The 19,668-nt window shown below is 60.0% G+C and overlaps 2 protein-coding genes across 3 annotated transcripts in view; one reads left to right on the plus strand and one right to left on the minus strand.

The window, feature by feature from the left end:
• KLHL17 (kelch like family member 17) overlaps window positions 1-5,236 on the minus strand; it is a 6,304-nt gene extending 1,068 nt beyond the window's left edge. Inside the window, exons 1-11 of the mRNA XM_035020109.1 lie at window positions 4,802-5,236; window positions 3,693-3,952; window positions 3,484-3,605; window positions 3,114-3,335; window positions 2,512-2,628; window positions 1,993-2,206; window positions 1,529-1,673; window positions 1,279-1,446; window positions 765-853; window positions 573-646; window positions 186-367 (exon numbers count right to left, since the gene is read on the minus strand). Of these exons, the coding sequence (XP_034876000.1) occupies window positions 186-367; window positions 573-646; window positions 765-853; window positions 1,279-1,446; window positions 1,529-1,673; window positions 1,993-2,206; window positions 2,512-2,628; window positions 3,114-3,335; window positions 3,484-3,605; window positions 3,693-3,952; window positions 4,802-5,214 (2,006 nt within the window). The 5' untranslated portion in view covers window positions 5,215-5,236. The remainder of the gene's footprint in view (window positions 1-185; window positions 368-572; window positions 647-764; window positions 854-1,278; window positions 1,447-1,528; window positions 1,674-1,992; window positions 2,207-2,511; window positions 2,629-3,113; window positions 3,336-3,483; window positions 3,606-3,692; window positions 3,953-4,801) is intronic.
• A 979-nt stretch (window positions 5,237-6,215) lies between these two features.
• NOC2L (NOC2 like nucleolar associated transcriptional repressor) lies at window positions 6,216-19,639 on the plus strand. Of its 2 annotated transcripts, none has more exons than XM_035020107.1 (19): window positions 6,216-6,451; window positions 6,757-6,909; window positions 8,334-8,508; window positions 8,595-8,717; window positions 9,402-9,522; window positions 9,609-9,699; window positions 10,626-10,704; window positions 10,833-10,943; window positions 11,382-11,495; window positions 12,200-12,388; window positions 12,674-12,813; window positions 13,451-13,562; window positions 15,151-15,264; window positions 15,633-15,734; window positions 16,696-16,839; window positions 16,962-17,075; window positions 18,061-18,193; window positions 18,563-18,652; window positions 18,962-19,639. In XM_035020107.1, the coding sequence occupies exons 1-19, from the start codon at window positions 6,411-6,413 to the stop codon at window positions 19,066-19,068; spliced, it is 2,253 nt and encodes a 750-aa protein (XP_034875998.1). In that variant the 5' UTR covers window positions 6,216-6,410; the 3' UTR covers window positions 19,069-19,639. The 2 variants fall into 2 exon arrangements, with proteins under 2 accessions (XP_034875998.1, XP_034875999.1); XM_035020108.1 differs by lacking the exon at window positions 6,216-6,451 and adding an exon at window positions 6,533-6,607.
• The last annotated feature ends 29 nt before the right edge of the window (window positions 19,640-19,668 follow it).

Consider the following 19,668-nt stretch of genomic DNA (forward strand, 5'->3'; position numbering starts at 1 on the left):
GAGCCTCCGGGGGCGGGGCCACGGGAGGAGCCTCCGGGGGCGGGGCCCTGGGGCTGGTTGGTGTGCGTACTGATGGGAGGCGTGGACACACGACGCCGGCTGGAGGCCTTAAGACAGATCTGTGTCTGGGGTGGGTGCTGGGGACACGGGGACACTCCAGGCCTGTGGGGGAGGGGCCGGCGCACCTTCGGATGTTCATGGGTGCCACACTCTCCCAGGCACCGGCCTTAGGGCTGTATCTCTCCACAGAGTTGAGGCAGCTGGTGCCATCATTGCCGCCGGCCACGTAGAGGGCTCCCTCCAGCACCGCCACCCCTGCTGAGCTTCGTCGGCTCAACATGGAGGCCACGGGGGTCCATGCGTTTACCTGCGGTTGAAGGGACCAGCTGGGGGCAGACCCATCACCAGCCTCCCTCCTTCTCTACAGTGCAAGAACCCTACTCCAGGATAGGGTATCTGTGGGATGGGGTGGGACCTAGAGGGCTGATCATCTGGGTGATGTGGGTGACCAGAGCAATGACCTCAAGTAGCTCTTGGAAGGGAAATTCATGTGATTGGGGTGTGTTTCATACCTGGGGCTCATACTTCTCCACAGTCGCCAGGTGTGATGAACTGTCGTAACCACCCACGGCATACAGGTTCCCATCTGCAGACAGTCAACGTGCCCGTGGTGTGCCTGCTATGTGTGGGGTCTCCGGGGGGGGGGGGGGCGGGGGGGGGGGGGGGGGGGGTGGACACTACATAGAGCAGGCCCTGTTACCCACCGAGCATGGCCACACGCACGTATCGCCTCCGGGTGCTCATGGCGGCGATGGAGGTCCATGTTCCCGTCAGAGGGTCGTAACGCTCAGCACTGTGGACACCAGGCCTGCCGCTGACCTTGAGCAGTGGCAGAAAGGCTGCCCTGGACCCACGGCCGGCCCTCCCCCATGGAATGATTAAAATCCCATCCTGGCCAGTCACAGAGACTGACCCCAGAATCCCAGTGGAGCAAGTAGCAGGCCCTCTGGGGGGGGATATGGGCCCCTAGCTGGTGGCCTGCATGATCCTGGGCAAGTGTCCATGTGGTGCCCAGCCCCGGGGCTGGTGGGAAGGACTTGAGAGGGAAAGAAGGGGCAGCTGGGTTGGTGCAGGTGAAGAGGCCCAGGGTGCCCGGTGACTTGAGTCAGCTTGGGTCCCTCTTTGCTCCCTTCAGGCACGATCTCTGCAGTCCGGGTGCAGCCACTCCTGCAGCCGAACCAACCCCGAGAGGCCACCCGGCCCTGACCCGGCCACTACCTGTTGAGGCAGGAGGCCCCATCGTAGCCACCAGCTGCATACAGGAGTCCATGCAGGGCAGCCACGCCCAGGCAGCTGCGCCTTGTGCCCATGGACAGCTCGGGCTGCCAGGTGTTGGTCACAGGGTCGTACGACTCTACGGTGGCCAGGTCTGAAGTCCCATCGTAACTAGGGGAGGGGTCCGCTGCCGGTCAGGACTGGCCCAGTGGCACATGCTAAGCCCCGACCCCAAACCAGCCTCCGCACTTACCCACCCACAGCATACAGCCGGTTCCCAACTGCCGCCACGCCCACCCGGGCCCGGCGCGTGGACATGGAGGCCACCACATGCCAGCGGTCAGTGCGTGTGTCATATGCTTCACAGTCCCCGTGGATGGCGAACAGGCTCCCACCACCTAGGAAAGGGGAGGTGACGGGGCAGGACAAGGGACCAGGGAGGCAATGGCTGGGGGTCTCTAGTGCAGCTCAAGGTCAAGAGTATGGAGGCTCCAAGGTGGGTGGGGATGGGGATTGCTGAGTGGGTCATACCACATGGGGTCCTCCACAGGTGGACAGAAGAGCAGGTGCGGGGCGGGTACAGGATGTGACCAGCACAGTGTGAGACAGGCTTGTGCTGGGGTCACAGATAGAAAGCACAGGCCAGGAATGGGAGGGGAGAGGAAGGGTATGTGGGGGAGGGGCCCAGACATGAGGAGACATGACAGGTGAACATACCCACAGCGAAGAGCACAGGGCCAGCGCCCTCACAGCGCCGAGGCCGTGTACGGCTGGTGCCCAGAACACCCCTCTGCTCAGGCAGCAGGTGGAATTTGAGGGCCTCAATAAGCAGGTCCTTGCAGTCAGGATGGTGCCTCACCAGGCTCTCAGCATCCACGTGGCCCAGCAGGAAGTCCCGGCTCAGCAGGGGCAGGCGCACACACTTCATCAGCTGGGGTGGAGGGGTGCCACAGTCAGGTGGCAGGCCCCAGTGAAGAGATCCCCCTCAGACACGCTGGACCCTTCTTGAAACATGTGTCTGCATCACTCCTGTGAGGGGGTTTCTGGACATGGCAGAGCCCAAGTGCACCCAGGCCCTCAGCCACTGTGTATCCTGGACATGGCAGAGCCCAAGTGCACCCAGGCCCTCAGCCACTGTATATCCTGGACATGGCAGAGCCCAAGTGCAGCACCCAGGCCCTCAGCCACCTTGCATCCCCTCCTAGGCACAGAGGGCCCCCTAGGCACTGGCCTCACCCTTGGGACGTGCTGCCTCCGAGCATCCACGTCATGTTTGACCCAGCTCAGGACGGCACGGTAGACATCCTCCTCTGAAGGCACGTTCAGGCTGTCGCTAGAGACCAGTTCCAGCACCTGGGGGTGGGGACCCTCGGACCTGAGATCTAGGGAGGATCTTGGGGGCCCAAGGAGCCCTGAAGGTGCCCAGGAGGGAGAGTCCAATGGGGAGCCCAGTGTTCCTATGAGAAGGGGCCAAGCAGGGTCAGGAACCACAGATTTGGTTCCTGGGGGCCTAGGCCCAGAACAATCCTAGGGATGTAGAACCAGGGCCTGGAGGTTGTAGGCAGGGATGTGGTCAGGACAGGATGGGATCAAAAGTCAAAAGTTGAAGGTTTGGGTGGGTCAGAAAAAGGGGGTGAGGTGGGGGTAGGGTGGGGAGAGGGCAAGGGATGGGTAGTGAGGCAGGAATGTGGGTCAGAGGCTGGACATGAGGGTTGGGGGCCAAAGGACCAGGTCTTAAGGGCCAAGATGAAGGGAGCCAGGAGTCCAAGGGCTGGGTCTGGGGTCCAGGGTCCAGGGACTGGGTCAGAGTCAAGGCCGTGCCCCAGCTGGCATGTTACCTGCTTTAGTGGCAACAGCATGAACTCCTCAGTCTTGGCCACATCCACGAAGTGCTGCAGCACGTACCTGTGGGCTGCCTTGAGCAGGTCACTGCATGAATGCGTGTCAGCAAAGCCCCGGATGCCCAGACAGTTGGAGGGGTCGAGCTGACTCAGTAGGAACTTGCAGCAGGCGTCACGGACGCCATTCAGCTGCAGGAGGCTGGCAGCTGGGAGCAGAGTCTGTGGGGTGAGATGAGACAGAGAGAGCCAGGGGAGCAGGGACAGGGAACCGGGACATGAGGAACCGAGGGAGAGGCACAAGGAAACACGGGGAGCTGAGGCACAGGGGCCCAGTAGAGGCATGCGACGCGAGATGAGGCGGCCTCACCTGCACGTTGCCTTCGCCCACCACAATCTCAGCCGTGTACGCAAACTGCACCAGCTGGTCCAGGGCCTGAGGGTCAATGTCATGCAGTGTCACGTGCGTCTGGCGGCTCTCACTCATCTCATCTGTGGGGACAGCAGGTCAGGCCGGTCCCTGCCCTGGGAGATCTGTGGAGCCCCCCGAGTGCCCAGACTGGATGTGGTGGTACTTGCTTGTGAACATGGCGTGGAAGTAGGGGCTGCAGGAGGCCAGCACCACCTTGTGTGCTCGGATCTCCTTGGCCGCCACGTGCAGGACGATGTCACACAGGAGGCCACGCTGCCGCATGCGGCTCATGGCCACGAAGGCGTCGTGGTAGTGCCGTTTGGAGTTGTGGGACACAGTGTGGCCCTCACGGCTCAGCAGCTGCATTGCACCCTCCATTGGGGCCGTGGGCCGGGCCTGCCGAGGACGTGCGCGCTCTGCCTCCGGGCTGCAGATGGGCAGTGCCAGGTCAGGTGCACTCTGCAGGGAGCTGCTCACCCACCCCTGAAACCGTAGGCAGGGCCAGGGCACCTAGGAGGCCACCCTTCTCCCTGACAGCCCATACCTGGCTTCCTTCAAGGACCACCCCCCCCTCCCCGCTAACTCTTCTCCCTCACATACAGGGAGCCTCCTTGGACTGCTCCACACTTGCTCCTAGCATGAGGTCCAGTCACACACCTGATGCCATGGTTGAACCTACACAGCTTCCTCTGCCAGGACCCCTCTGCCCAAGGGTCCCCATAGAATAGGATTTCTCTGCCTGTAACTCTCCTAAGAACCAGGTTCCCTTTGCCCTCGTTGGGACCAGGAGCTCCTCTGTCACTGGCCACCCTTCCCATTCCCCATCAGAGTCCAGTGTCCTCAGCACCGGCTGGGCACACAGGATGTGCATGAAGTGCGACTGGCTAATGCTTCATGACAGCTCTGAAGAAGACCCCTATGCCCACCAGCAGGTCTAACCTCACTTGACCCTCGGGAGCAGCTCAACCCCCCCCCCCCCCGCCCCCCATCCTGCAGACAAGTCGCCTAAGTCTAAGCGCAGCCGGAATTCAAGGGCGGCGGGAGAGGACAGAGCCTCCAGGAAGCAGCCACCTCTGGACGCCCTGTCCCACGTCGCTGTGTGCGCGATAAACAGAGGGGCAGTTGTACCCTCCACCGGCGGGCCGAGCCTGCGGGGCGCCGAGGCCGCCTCCTCCGGGCAGCCAGCCAGGGTCGGCGCACGCCCCTCCTTGTCTCCTTCCCGGACCCACTCAGCCCCCGGTCCGGCTTACGGTCCCCAGCCCCTCGGCCCACTTACGCCGGTGGCTGCGGCGGCGGTGGCGGCGGCGGCGCCTCCGGCCCGGGCCCCGGGCTGCCGTGCTCCGGGCTTTGCGTCCTGCCAGCCGGGCGCTCGCTGCGCGGCTGCATGGGCTCGGCTATCGGACCCGCCGCGACCCGCGGAGAACACACAGGCGAACGGACGTACTGACTTGCTGGAGGGCTGCTAGGCGGTGGCGGCCCGCTCAGCGTCCCTCGCTCCCGCCGCCCGCCCGCAGCCGCTGTTTCTCGGCGCCGCCCGCCCCGCCTCCCGCGCTCCCCGCGTCTTCGGGGACTGAACACAGCACTCCAATCCTCCCAGTCAATGTCCGGGCGCCCCGCCCGCTTTCTCCTCCAGGAAGCCCCTGGGGCCCCCCCGCCGCCTACCTCGGAGAAGCCTCCCGGACCATCCATCCCCGCCAATTTATTTTAGAAGCCCCGCCCCCGTAAGCACCCTGGGCCCGCAGCTGGGAAGGCCCTGCTGCCCCTGGGGCCTGAGGCAGCCCGGTACCACATCCTGCCTCGCCCCCTTTATGACCCCAGACAGACCACTTTGCCTGGCTGGCCTTTGCTGGGTTCGCCCCATGAACCCCTACACGTACCAGGCCTTGAACTGGGCGCTAGCTGCGGGGAGGTGGGGTGGGGTGGGGTGGTGGTGGTAGGGTGGGATGGGGTGGGGGCGCAGGGTCTGGGGGACCTGCCAGGAGCCACGCCTGCTTCCAAGAAGGCTGTGGGATCTGGGGTCCCAGGACCACAAACCCTTGCCCTTGGGGGTGGGGGGGATAGGAGGGCATAATCTGGTTTTCCCACCTCCTTTCTTCTAGCAAGGCAACCTTCCAGCCACTGGGCCTTTGTACCTGCCCTTCCCACAGCCGGGGCAAAGGAAAAGGGGCCATGCCTGCCCGGCCCCATATTGTGGATTTAGGCAAATTCCCAGCAGAGGACTCGGTGGACCCAAGTATCAGGTGCAGTACTTTCGGGAAGATTTGGCCAAACGGGCTTCAATAACAGCTCTGGGATCTGTCCACTGCCCCCCACCCCTTGCTGTGGATTGTCCAGTGAAGTAGAAGTGATTCTCATCATTCTGATCCTCATTTGATCCAGTCGAGACCGGCCTGGCCATCAGAGTATCATTTTTTTGGCGAATCCCCCCCCCCCCCCCCCCCCCCCGCCCCATGGCTTTGCCTATTCTACTAGACTGCTTTTCCTGCTAGACTGTTGGCTCTTTATTATTGATTTGTAAGAGCTCTTTGCATAGAAGTCCTGTCTGTCAAATGTTTTCACCTGGATGCATTTTGTCGTGCATGGACATCCCCACAGGCACGTGCTTATGGAGCTCTGGGAGGCTGTGGGCAGGGCTGGGAGAGGGTGCCCCAGGCCCCATGCCTCACCTTCCCTCAGATAGGTGCCGCTATTACTCCCTCGGACCGGGAAGGACACAGTTTGTGAGCAGCAGGTCAGGGTTCCACCCTATGCAGTCCTGCCCGATTTTCGAGATCTACAGCCCGACGCTCAGCATGTGTGCGGAACCGTGACTGAACCAGGCCTGCGCCGTTAGCCTGCATCCGGCCTGCCACCCTGGGAGCCCCTGGGAGCCCGGAGCACAGAGGATGGGAACGCGCCCTCCCGCCTGGATGCCGCCAGAGCCACCGTTAGAGAAACTGAAAGCCACCCGTGGGGCGCGGCGGGGCGGGCCCGGGGGCGGGGCGGGCCCGGAGGAAGTGCGGCCAAGGGACGCATTCTGGGGCCGGAAGTGGGGCGCACGCCGCTGTCTGGGGGTAATGGCGGCGGCGCGGGGTGGCAAGCGGTAAGTGGAGGTGTGAGGACCAATTCGGCCTTCCGGTGGGCGCGTGTACCCAAAGGGGCTCTCCTCGCGCATCTCCGTGTTCCTGGTGCAGCAAGGCGGGGGCATGCCGGGCTGGCGGGGAGTCCTGACTGCGACGTCGTAACCCGCAGGCGCCTGGCGGAACTGACAGTGGACGAGTTCTTGGCTTCGGGCTTTGATTCTGAGTCTGACTCGGAGTCCGGAGGAGCCCCAGAAGCAGAGGCGCGGGCGGTGTTTGGAGCCGACCGGAGACCGGACGGGCCAGGCGGGAGCCCCTCGCCCAGGTGGGAGGAGCGTCTGTAAAGCCAAACCCTTTCCACTGCCCCGGCCCGCCCCGTCGGGTGGGTGGGGATCACTCCTGGGGTCTCAGGACTGAAGCCCGGGGACCTCCGGCCCCTCCCCCAGACCCTTCGGCTTATTCACTCCTGCTTCCGGCGTTTGCCGAGGCCTTGCTCTGTGACGAGCCTTGTTTTATTTACTTACATTTTAAAAAGATTATTTGGGAGAGAGACCGCGCGCGCGGGGGGCGGGGTGGGCAGTGGCAGAGGGAGGAGAGAAGGAATCGCAAGCGACTCCCGGCTGAGTGCGGAGCCTTCTACCCCAAGATCACGACCTGAGCCGATCCGCAAGCACGAGTCAGACGCCTAACTGAGCCACCCAGGCGCCCCGACAAACCTTATTTTAGGTGGTGGGCATACGTTGGTGCATAATGAAAGGGTCCTTTTCCGGTCTAGAAGACTCACGCAGCCCGGGTGAATCAGACGTATGGTAGATTAGAAAAGATAAGTGTGGCAAACAGTGAAGAAAAACACAAAGGGTTAGATAAATAGGGAGCGTATTGGGGGTTCCTGTTGCTGTTTGGTGGAGAAGGACCTTTGAGGAGGTGGTAACTGAACAGAGACCTGAGGGAGGAAGTCACGCAGACAGGGGAAGAAAACTGCGGTGTTTCAGGTGTCAGGAACAGCAGAGCTCCTGAAGTGGGGGCGGATCTTACACAGGTGAGTGTCCAAGGAGGAGTGAGGGGGAGAGTAGTAGGAGGTGGACCTGGAGAGATGATGATGGAGTCAGACCTTGCAGGCCGTTTATAAGACATACCGGTACAATGGGAAGTTATCTCAGGGTTTTGAGCTGTGAAATAATGTCACATGGCGCTAACACAAAGGGTCACTTGGGTTGCTGTGTTGAGAATAGCTTGGAGTTGGTGGGTATGGAGATAGGGAGAGACCACTGTGGTAATTGGGGGACTTGAGAGATGGTGCTGGTTTAAGAGGATGCATGAGGGGCTTTGAAGGGGTTTTGCTGAGGAGACCTCATGGCACTTCGCATGCTGGGCGTAAGAGATAGAGAGGCTGTCTTTCACTTGAGTACCGGGAAAGGTAGGGTTACCGACACCTGAGATGGAGCAGAGTGCCAGCAGAACAAGTTTGGGAGAACCACAAGTTCAGTGTTGTATGTGTTGGGTTTGAAATGCAGGTGTTGAAGCATGTGTAGAGAGGCTGTTGGATATGTGAGTCTGGAGTTTAGGGGAGGGGGATCTGCTGAAAACCAACAGTTGTCAGTAGCTGCTGTGGAGGTTGCAGATCAAGCCCTGTAGCTTCTTTGTGGAGGCTGGCAAGCTTACAGTGTGGAGGACAGGAAGCCTCATCCCTTTTCCCCCACCCCTGTGGGCTGTGCCTATTCATTGTACTTGATGCCCCCGCCTTCTCAGCCGGCATAAAGGTCGAGCATCTGAGCATAAGGACCAGCTCTCTCGGCTGAAGGACAAAGATCCCGAGTTCTACAAGTTCCTGCAGGAGAACGACCAGAGCCTGCTGAACTTTAGTGATTCAGACAGCACTGAGGATGAAGAGGAGCAGCTCCACTCTCTGCCAGATATGCTGGAAGTGAGGGCCTAGGCAGAATTGGTGGGGGCAGGGGCACACTTACGGCCTCTGCATCCTGCTCCAGCCTGGCCCTCTGTCTGGTACAGGAAGCAAGTGTGGAGGGGGAAGATGCGGATGAGGATGGGGTCCCCAGAGGACTGAAGGGGAAGAAAAGGGATTCTGCTCCTGTGACCCTTGTGATGGTTGAGAGATGGAAACAGGCAGCAAAGGTGAGAAGTGGCATAGGGTGGGCAATTGGACACCCCCACCACCCCCACCCTGCTTTAGGAGTCTGCCCTAGCCTCATTTCAGTTACTTGGATCTGTGCAGTTGGGAGGAGGTAGGTGGGAGGAGCCCTTCTCTGAGCACTGGCACTGGAGTCCTATTTAGCACCAGAGAATCTCACTTAATTCTTTCTTTATGCGGAGAGGCTCCAGGATTGCATTCTGTCCTTCGGTCAGAGAGTCTAGGGGCTCTCCTGCTCTCTTCCCCTCAGTTTCTCTCTCATGCTCCCTGCTGCCTGAAATCCACTGTGGGCAAGACATAGTCTCTGTGCCTTTGCCAGTCAGTGGAGCCAGAGCCCTTCTTCCCAGGGTCTTGCATTGGTTTCTGCAGGAAAAGGAAAGGACAGAGGGAGAATTCTAGATACCACCTGTCACAGGTCACCATCCAGATCTGGGACCCTCAGCCTCTCCCGTATGGCCCTGAGCCAGGCTCCCTGCCCTTCCAGGAACATTCTGGACTCCTTTTTTGTTCCCTGCATGTGGCTCCATAACATTGCTTCCACGTCTCAGAATGTGGGCAAGGGGCGCCATTTTCTCATAGAGCAGATTTCTGGAGCTCTGGTTGCCTCATGCTCTGTTTGACACAGCTGATTTCTCCCCCAACATTTTGGGTTCTCTTAACCCCTTTAGCATCACCTTACTCCGAAGCTGTTCCATGAAGTTGTGCAGGCATTCCGAGCTGCTGTGGTCACCACCCAAGGAGACCAAGAAGGTGCTGAAGCCAGCAAATTCCAGGTCACGGACAGTGCTGGTGAGCTCGGGTGAGAGGACATGGGATACAGGCTCTCTCTTCCATCTTCTGTCCTGTGAATGGCATCTGTGGTCCCTTCATTGCAGTGTTCAACGCCCTGGTTACCTTCTGCATTCGAGATCTCTTTGGCTGTCTCCAGAAGTTGCTGTTTGGAAAAGTCCCAAAGGACAGTAGCAGGTGAAAGGGAAGAGGGGAGGTAGGGAGGCGTAGTCAGGCCCCTGCATTGGGGAAGGCAGAGGCTTTGTGATCTAGGGGTCCTTTCTAGACCCAACCAGGATAGAGGGATGTTGAAGATAGAGCCAGGCCCTTTGCAGGGTTCCTGGGAGAGGCTGGGCACTCAGGGCCAGTGGGTGGCTTTGTCCTTCCTTCTTTCTCTTTTCTTTCTGAGAAGGTACATTCTCTACCCAGAATTTTTTAGGGGGCCCAGAGTGTGTGCTTGGCTTTGCACCACTAGTTTTCTAGGTCAGGATTCTCTCTTTTTTGTTCTTTTTCTCTCTTTAAATGGATATCTTGTCCACTTCTTTGCTGTTTGCTCTGGGAGGTGTGCGTGCCCGTAGGTAGGTGTCTCTTCAAAGCTAGTTTGGGAACCTTAAGTTCCACATTAGAGGTACATTGAGTAGAGGAGGCTGTGAAAAGTCTTCAGAGGGGAGAGAAGAGCAGCAGACCTTTGGTAAAAGGGGAGGGACATTTGCCTGAGAGGGTCATGCAGCCACATGACTAGGAGGTAGCAAGGGCATGAAGGGTCAGACTATCCCCAGACACCTTGCAGAGGAAGAAAGAAGACTCTGGGGAAGGGTCCTGCTGTTACTACCTGAAAGGGAGGCATGGGGCAGTGGCGGACCTGGAGACAGGAGTATCTGGGTCTGGTGGAAGTTGCCAGGGCTGGACTCGTGATCAGGAGGGGGCAGCCTTGTGGAGGTGGCCCTGTCGGAAGGGGGCAGGGAAGCTGACAGGTGAGGTGCTGGCATTGGTCAGGCATGGACTCTTGCACGAAGGGGGCCGCTGCACCGAGAGAGCAATCACCATGAAGGGTGGCGGGTTTTGGCAGAAAGCGTGCAGTGTGGGGCTTCACTCAGGTGGGTGTGCGTTTGGTCTCTCTGCAGGGCGCTGCAGCCGTCCAGCAGCCCGCTGTGGGGGAAGCTCCGGCTGGACATCAAGGTCTACCTGAGCTCAGTTATACAGGTGCAGTTCCAGTGGGGAGAGGGCCTGCTGTGTTCCACGGGGCCTGGCCACATCCGGTGGTCCAGTCCTTCCTTGTTTCCCAGACGCGCGTGGGTTTGGGGCCTCATGGCGTTCTCCTGCTTCCCCAGCTGGTGGCCTGCGTGGCGGAGGCGACGGTGGCAGCAGCTGTGCTCCAGCACGTCAGCAGCTCCGTGCCGTACTACCTGACCTTCCCCAAGCAGTGCCGTGTGCTGCTCAAGGTGCGCAGGCCCCTCGCCGTGTCGGTGGGATGGGGGTGCGTGTCGCTGCCCCTCAAACATGCCCCACTCCTAGCCAGAGTGTGGGTGGCATCTGCGCCCATCCCCACCCTAGCCTTGCTTGGGTCTGTCTCCGTCGGCTCTCTGCTCTTGGGGCTGCAAGGCCAGTCACGTGAGGTGACAGCTTTCTGATGTTTCTGACGAGAAGTGAAGCAAGACGTACTTTTGTTGTTCTCTACTGTGCGTTTCCGGATATGGGCGTCGTGTTTTTGTGGTACTGCCTTCACGGGGTTAGTTTTATGTTTTGTTACTCCCTAATTGAGTTCTGGGTGCTTCTCTCCTGAGGTGCTTTGGGAAGGGCTGTCCCCCAGCAGTGACCACAGGGGCCTCTGGCTGGGCTTGGGGAGGCTGGGGCAGGCAGTGACCTCTTGCCTTCTGCAGAGGATGGTGGTCCTGTGGAGCACAGGTGAGGAGACGTTGCGTGTACTGGCCTTCCTGGTCCTCGTCAAGGTCTGCCGGCACAGGAAGGACGTCTTCCTGAGTCCTGTCCTCAAGGTAGTGCTCAGGCCCGGAGCTCCTGCCGCTGGTGCCCCCGAGTCTGTGTCCATCGGGGTCTGGGCTGAAAGTCTTGGCCTGAGGGCTGGAGAGCTGCCTTTGTGGTTGGTGCCCTCTGTTGGCACTGTGGCTCTGGGCTGACCCCCACTGTCATCACAGTTCCCTCCCTGAGAAGTTGGGGACAGTGACAGGGATGGGAGCTCTTGGCCCCCTGGGGCTCCACATGGACTACTCTGCACAGCTCTCTCCCTCAGTGGATGAGGACATCAGGTGTGGAGAGGGACGGGGACCCCACTGTCCGGCTGCAAGCTTGGGGTGGCCTTTCCCACATGGAGTCCCTCTAGAAACCTCTGCATAGGCCTGGCACATAGCTGGGGCTTTTCTGCCTCCCTCCTTCCCAGTCCCTCCATGGTGTCCTTGCCTCTTCCTGCAGTTACTCATGCTGCAGCTTCCTTGGCACTCCACTCTACCTACAGGACCCCTCCTCCTGGCACTGCAAACTTTGTGTGGGATTGGTGGGTGTGTACGTGTGGAGGCTGAGCAGCAGCAGGGGGCCCAAGAGCAGGTGCCGTGCAGGGAGAGGGGTCTGCAGCAGACGTGGCCAGACTGTGGTTCCCGCCAAGGCAGCAGCTGTAAGGGAGCTGGGTGGTGGGTACCTAGGACCCTAGGAGCTCAGGTGGCTCTGACTGGGGTCTTCCTGGCAGCAAATGTACATCACGTATGTGAGGAACTGCAAGTTCACCTCTCCCAGCACCCTGCCCTTCATCAGCTTCATGCAGCGGACCCTGACCGAGCTGCTTGCCCTGGACACTGGCATCGCCTACCAGCACGCCTTCCTCTACATCCGCCAGCTCGCCATCCACCTGCGCAATGCCATGACCACACGCAAGAAGGTGTGTGGTTGTGCTTGTGGGGTGGGGGATGGCCCCAGCCTAACCCGGCTGAGGGCCTGGGGCCTCCTGGAAGCCTCATTCTCTTGGGAGAGACAGCCCAGCATCTTGGTGGGATCAGGGTCCTTGCTGGGGGGCTTTGGGAATAGGTGGCAGGTGGAGGGGGGAGGTTGGGTAGGTGGGCACAGTGCTGCTGCTGGCTGGGATCCTGTGCACGTGGTGGGTGAGGAAGAGCTGGGCCGTCCAGGGGCCCCGCGCTGACCTGGAGATGGACTTCGCTCTGCCCAGGAGACCTACCAGTCGGTGTACAACTGGCAGTTCGTGCATTGCCTGGACTTGTGGTGCCGTGTGCTCAGCGCTGTCCGCCCCAGTGAAGCCCTCCAGCCCCTGATCTACCCCCTCTCCCAGGTGGTAATCGGCTGCATCAAGTGAGTCGGGTGGGCAGGGTCGCCCTGAGGGCCGAGGGAGGCCGGGGTCACGTGGGCTGTTGTGGGGGTCAGGGCCAGGGCCACACAGGGAGGCATCCTGGGGGGCCAGGGAGGAGCTGCTTCTCCAGGAGGGTCTGGGCCATCCCTGGACCCTGGGGTCTGTTACTTGGCAGCGCCTGAGGAGGGACTGGGGGTGGTGCTGTCTGTGGCCCAGTGTCCCAGACTCGTGCGTTCTGGGTGATGCTGGGTAGAAAGGGCCACGTGCAGCTGGAGGGAATTGGTTCTTGGACAGAGCAGGGCTGTGTGGTAGGCCACACGTCAGTTGTGATTCCTGAGCCTTGGTCTGTGGGGGTGGAGGAGCTGCATGTGGGCGGCGGCTGCCGTTGTTGGCCAGGAGGGGTCGCCCCTGAGCTCCTGAAGGGGGAGCCTTTTAAAGCATGGAGTAAGGAAGAAAGGAAGCCTTGAGTGAACCATCTCCCTTTGCCGCCCTCCTGCATTGAGATGAAATTAAGTCAAAAGTTATTTGGGGTGTTCCCTCACCCTGACAATTGAGTCATGGGCAGCCAGGCCAGGAGGGTGGTTTGTGGGGTCTGTGAGGCTCAGGCCTCTGCTCACCCTTGCTTTCCCATGCTCCCAGGCTGGTCCCCACTGCCCGTTTCTACCCCCTGCGCATGCACTGTGTACGTGCTCTGACGCTGCTCTCGGAGAGTACTGGCGTCTTCATCCCAGTGCTGCCCTTCGTGCTGGAGGTGAGAGGGTACCCGCCGCCGGGGTGGGGTGGGGTGGCCCAGTGTCTCCGTGCTGTCCTCGGAGGCCCTTCTTGCCGTATGCGGACCGTGTGTTCTGAGATAACGGTACTTCCCGAGTGCTGGTTTTCTCATTTGTAGAGCAGGTTCTGGGAGGGCATCGCTCTGTGCAGTGCCTTGCCACCCGCCCAAGCTGGTGGTGTGTGTTGGTGGGCTAGAGTGGCAGTGAGGACACGGACAGCTGCCCTGCAGGGCTGGCCTGAGGCGGCTGGTTTTAGGACACACTTGGGTCTGGCCGGTCTATTACAGTGACCAGGAGAGCTGGGCCGGAAGCCTAGGTCTGATTCCAAAGCTGCATTCTTTTTCCTGCACACTCCTGTGTGCATTTGTGTGTATGTGCACATCTGTATGTATACACGTGCATATGGGTGCTTGCACGCCTGCACATGCGTGTAGCTCAGGTGGGGAAAGGTTGTTCGACTACAGCCCAGAAACCCACTAGGGGTTAGGCCCCAACCCACCGTATACTTAGGACTTCACATCTCCCTATTAGAGAGCCTTAGTGCCACCCACCACTAGATGGGCTGGATGAGTGTCACAGGGCTGTGCTCTGTATCTCCTACCAAGTAGGAGAGAGAAGGGAGCCCCTGGAGGGTTCCTATTCTGATTTCTTCTAATTTAGCACAGCTCTCATACTGACTGACCCCTGCCTCAGCTCTGCTTGGCATGTTCCTTCACACCCAGGGGTGCAGGTCTCTCCTTCCCAGAGAAAACAAGTCAGGAGGCAGTTTCTGCCCTGCCCTTCCTGGGTGGGTGGGAAGAGGTATTGAGAGCAGCGACCCTTCCCCCCTTCCCCCCAAGCCCAGGCTGAGCCAGGTTTGAGAAAGGGCAATGTTCCCTTAGGGAAACAGTTTGTTATACCACAGTTGTGGGTGATTTTCATCTGGAGTTGTGTTGAGCTCAGCTGGGAACCATCATTCCCAGCTCTGGTATCTTCGGTGTTGGCCACCCGTCCCCTTCAGAACAACATCCTGGATCACCTCTGTGCAAGGGTGGTGAGGAGGGGCCACGCTTGGCTCCCACTCTGCTGCCCCCAGGGCACCCTGCAGCCTTCAGCCTTCGGACCTAGGGGTGGGCTTCTCCAAGAGGCAGAGGCCGATGTACGCAGCCTGTGGTCTCCGTGGAGGATGAGGGAGTGGTTGCTCCCCAGGCCCTCGTCGGAGATCCTCCCAGGGATGCAGCCCTGGGGTTAGCACCGGTCCTCAGGGGTGCAGTCAAGGGTGAGGACGTTGCAGTGACGGTGGCTGTGTAAAGGAAGGACGTTTCTTTGGTTTTAGGAGGGAGTCAGTAGCATGCATGTGCTCCTGGTCCTACTCCCATCGGCCAGATCCCCACTCTAGGATGAAGTGATTCCCTTTGAGGCCAGAGCTCTGCAAGGCAGGGGGGTCTGTGGGGCCACAGGACTGGCACTGCATGTGGCTGCTTGTCCCTGGTTCCCAAGTGGGTCTCTAAGGACCCAGGGTATGGCTAGAGTGGGTGGTACAGTGAGGCATGAGGCACAGCAGGCCAGGCTGATGTGGTCTTGGGACAGGTTTTCCAGCAGGTTGACTTCAACAAGAGGCCGGGGCGCATGAGCTCCAAGCCCATCAACTTCACCGTGATCCTGAAGCTGTCCAGAGTCAACCTGCAGGAGAAGGCGTACCGGGTGAGGCTGGTCTCAGGCCTCCTGTGGAGGGGTTTGGGGAGATGCCTTGGGTGGGGGTCACAGCCGGACGTCATAGCGTACTGAGGTCAGTGTGTAGGGTGACAGGAGTCAGATGAGTGTGGACAGGAGGGGGCCCGCTGCCCTCCAGAGTTTATGTGGACCTTCATGGGTCTTTTGGGGTGGCGGGGGGAGCAGTGGTCCTTGGCCTCAGCTACACTGAGTGTGAGTGTGGCTTCTGGGGAGGCTGTGGAGTCACATCCTCCGATTTCCACCCTGGAAAGTGAGCGGACACATTGGACCGCTCTGGAGAAGGGCTGAGCTCCCATCTTCCCACCCCTGACATTCTCCTTTCTTCCCTGCTGCCTCAGGATGGCCTGGTGGAGCAGCTGTATGACCTCATCCTGGAATACCTGCACAGCCAGGCCCACAGCATTGCGTTCCCTGAACTGGCGCTGCCCGCCGTCCTGCAGGTGTGTACCCGCTGTCTGGCTCCCCCTTCCCTTCCCTTCGCAGATCCCTCAATGGCCTGCCATATAGCAGACGAAGCTGTCTTAATGGGCTCAGCTCCCCATTTATGTAGTGACTAGAGGGAGGCATCCTTGTCACAGCCACACAGGCCCAGTAGCAGAACCTAACCTGTCAGAGGTCCGTCTGCTTTCAGCCCAGATGTTTCCCATGTCAAGGAGGCAGGTGCCTCTCATGGGAAGGGCCAGGTGGCACTGCCTGTCCCTGTCTGGCCCTGGTGGGCAGAAGCAGCCCCACACAGTCGCAGGCCTGCTTGGTGAGTAGGGGTGGGCTGCTCGGACCAGAACTGGACTGGCTCAGAGGCCCATCCAGGGACAGGTGTGGCCGTGTATGCAGGGCTTTATTTCTGGACTCCAGGTCCCGGGGATCGTAGTATGGAACAGGGCTTGGCAGACTGTTCTGGTAGCATCAGAGGGTAAGAACTCCAGATTTTACAGTCATGTGGTTTCGTACAGCTTTCAGGTCTTCGAGCCGATGTACAAAAAACCCACAGAAAGGCATACGTGAATGAGTGTGGACATGTACCAATACAACTTTATTTACAGAGACAGGCTGAGGGTGGGATTTGATCTGGAGGATAGATCCATGCTGCCCCACTGCGGCCTCCATGCCTCTGCCTGGCCTATGGGATGGGCCATCTGCTCTCCAGCCCCCGTAGGCCCCGGCAGCAGCGGTCATGCAGCGCCCCCTTCCCCACAGTCTGGTGTGTGCACTTGGGCCCCACTCCCCAGCTGTGTGCACTAGGGCTCCCCAGGGCCAGACTTGTGCACTTGGGCTGTGAGACACATGAACCCATGTTCCCTGCTCCCCCACCACCTCCCTGTGGTCATGTGTGACCCAGACAGATTGTGGGGTGCAGAGCAGGCCTGCGTCTGGACCCTGACTGAGCCGCTCTTCCTTCTGCAGCTGAAGTCCTTCCTCCGGGAATGCAAGGTGGCCAACTACTGCCGGCAGCTGCAGCAGCTGCTGGAGAAGGTGCAGGAGAATGCAGGGTACATCTGCAGCCGCCGCCAGGGGGCCTCCTTCGGTGTGGCCGAGCAGCACGCGGTGGTCAGTTGGGAGCCCGGGAGGGTGGCTGGGCGGGTGGCACTGCCTGAGCGTACTAGTCAGTGCAGGGCTGGGCTTTGGAGGTTTGCCCAGGATGGGACATGATCCTGGACCTCTCCCCACAGGATGCCTGGGAGAAGCAGACCCGAGAGGAAGGGACCCCTCTCAGCAAGTACTACAGCCAGTGGCGGAAGCTGAGGGAGCGAGAGATCCAGCTGGAGATCAGTGGCAAAGAGCGTGTATGTCTGCAGGGGACGTTTGCTGGGGGGCGGGTAGGGGGGGATATGGGCAGGCATGACCACCTGGTTTGTTCTGAGACAAGGGTCCAGCTCCCTGGCTGTGACTTTAAGATCAGAGTGGGGAAGGGGGCTTGTGGGAGGGGACAGTCCCAGGGACAACGTCAGCAGGATGGCTGGGGCCTGTTCGCAGCTGCAGCCTGTCCTGTGGCCGCTCTGAAGGGGCAGACGTCATGCAAAACTGGGTAATCAGGGCTTCTCTTACGACCTTCAGGAGTCCCTGGAGGCCAGACTGGCTGGGGATTTTGGAGGAGGGAGTGGCTAGACTGACCTTGGACACCAGAGGATCGGCAGGAGGCACAGGAGGGGCTATGCTCTGAGTCTGGGCCTGGCCAGTGGGTGTGGGATGGTGTGACTTGAGGGCACATGCTAAGTGGCATGCCTCTGTCTGTGTCCTTGGGCTCATGTCGTCATGGGTCTGCTGTCGTTTCTGGGATTGATGGTTGAAGGTTGGAGACAGAGAGGTGAGGGGCTGCAGCTGGGCCTCCAGCCAGTGGGTGTGATTCTACCTTTGATGGCACTTGGTGGCCAGTGTGTGGCTGGGGCCTCCTCACCTGCCTGGCAGGGCGGCTGTCCAGGAGTCCTCTCCAGTGATGCTGACCAAGAGTTGGCTAGAAAAAGTGGCCAAGCAGAGTTGGCGTGGAAGACTGGTTGGGAGGTGAAGCTTGAAGGGCAACGGAGGAGGGAATGGGGCACTGGGTTTGGATAAAGCCTGTCTTTGGGAATGTGAGGGAGAGGGAGACAGTGACTGTGGTCAGGGTTCTTGTTATGTGACGCACGATGTGACCTCGCTGTGGCTGTGGGCTAAGCCTTTAGGTGGAGGGTGGGGCCCAGGGCTGAGACAGGGCAGGTTGGGGACCAGGCCTCGGTGGGCTCTCAGAGCCACCTGACCACCCTCACCTCCTGCTCTGATTCCGGGTCCTTCCAGCTGGAAGATTTGAACTTGCCAGAGATAAAGCGGCGGAAGGTAGGAGACAAGAATGAAGACAGAGTGGAATTTAAAGATCTCTTTGACCTGGACAGTGATGAGGAAGATAGTACCATGGACTTCTCAGAGAGAGGTAGGGGCCTGAGCTCCCTGCGGGGAAGGGGAAGGTGGACCTGGAAGGCTTCCTCAGACACCTCATGGAACCAGAAGGGGGTGCCGGCTCCCACCTTACTGCTCATGTTTGCTGGGGCCCTTCTCCCACCACTCTGCTTGCTCTGAGGTGAGGGCCTCCTGGAATTGGAACACATGTCCCCAGACCTTGTTCCCTCGCTCCCACTCCTTGCTGGGCACTTGGGAGCCCTCTCCACCTGCCCCAAGGGGGCCTGAGGGAAAGGTGGGTGGGTGTGGGGTTGTGAGCCTGGCCCACCTTCCTGCATTAGCTTCCCCCAGTGTGCATTTGCTGGCAGGCCCACTCCCATGGGCTCTTCTCCTTGGTCCCCAGGGATGCCTGGGTCCCCAAGAGCTTGGCAGAGGGTAGAGGAGGAGGAGGAGGAGGAGGATGGCAGCCAGGAAGAAGTCGGCAGTTCAAAAGGTAAGTGGTTCCTGGGGGTGAGGGGTAGTGCTGTGGCCCTTTGAGCCTATCTGTCCAGGAGCCCAAGGCTGTCATGGGCGTGGGTGCATGGGCAGGCAGGGCCATCGGGTGGGAGGATGGCTCTAAGCTGGGCCCACACCCTTCCTTAGGGATGCCAGGCCAGCTGCTGTGTTCCCGCTGGTTCTGGCAGCCAGTAACAGTGGCACCAATAAATTAATTAGGGCTGTGATTAATTAGTGATGAGGAATCTCCAAGGCTGGCTTCTTCCTGATAAAGCAGAATTTATGTTGCCTTGGTCTCTCCCTGCAGATGGAGGCCCAGACACAGAAGCGGGCCTGGACCTTCGGGAGCTGTGGCGGCTGGCCCAGGGACCAGAGGATGAGTTGCAGGATCTGCAGCTCTCTGAGGAGGACTGAGGGCTGCCAGCCTGGGGACCTGTGGGGACTGCTGTGCAGTGCTCCCACCTCACCAGGCAGTTGGGCTTGTAGCTTCTTGGCTGGCCCTGAGCCTGGAGGTCAGGGCCCATGCTGCGGGGGGAAGGGCAGTAGATGGTGGATGGGGCTTTATTTTTACAACATGAGAGACCAGAAAGTACTGAGCCCTGCACAGATCCCTGGAGTCGTGGCCGTGGGGATGGAAACCAGCACCATGGGGGCTGTTTACTGCTGCGCCCCACAGTATTGGGTTAGATACATCAAGCCTGTGCGAGAAGCTGGTCTGGAGTGGGACTCTGCCCCGACCTCTTGCCCCTGATGGCAGGATGCGGAAAGCCTCGCAAGGAGCAGTCCCAGTGCTAGACAGAGCGAGCAGGCACGGCCGCGGCCAGTGTGGCATGACGTGCCTCCTCTGTCATTCTGTGGTTTGTCTGCAGGCACCCAGGATGCAGAGTGCCCATGCCTGGGCTCAGGTTTGGGTCCCCAGGCTGTCTGCACCTGGCTGTACGGCCACCCCAGAAAGTTCTGAAAACTCTTTTCCTCTTAAGTCACATTTTCCTTTTAAAAATTCTTTGTGTTTCT

The sequence above is a fragment of the Mirounga leonina genome, unplaced genomic scaffold (assembly GCF_011800145.1).
Source record: "Mirounga leonina isolate KUSES-001 unplaced genomic scaffold, KU_Mleo_1.0 Mir_173, whole genome shotgun sequence".
NCBI lineage: Eukaryota > Metazoa > Chordata > Mammalia > Carnivora > Phocidae > Mirounga > Mirounga leonina.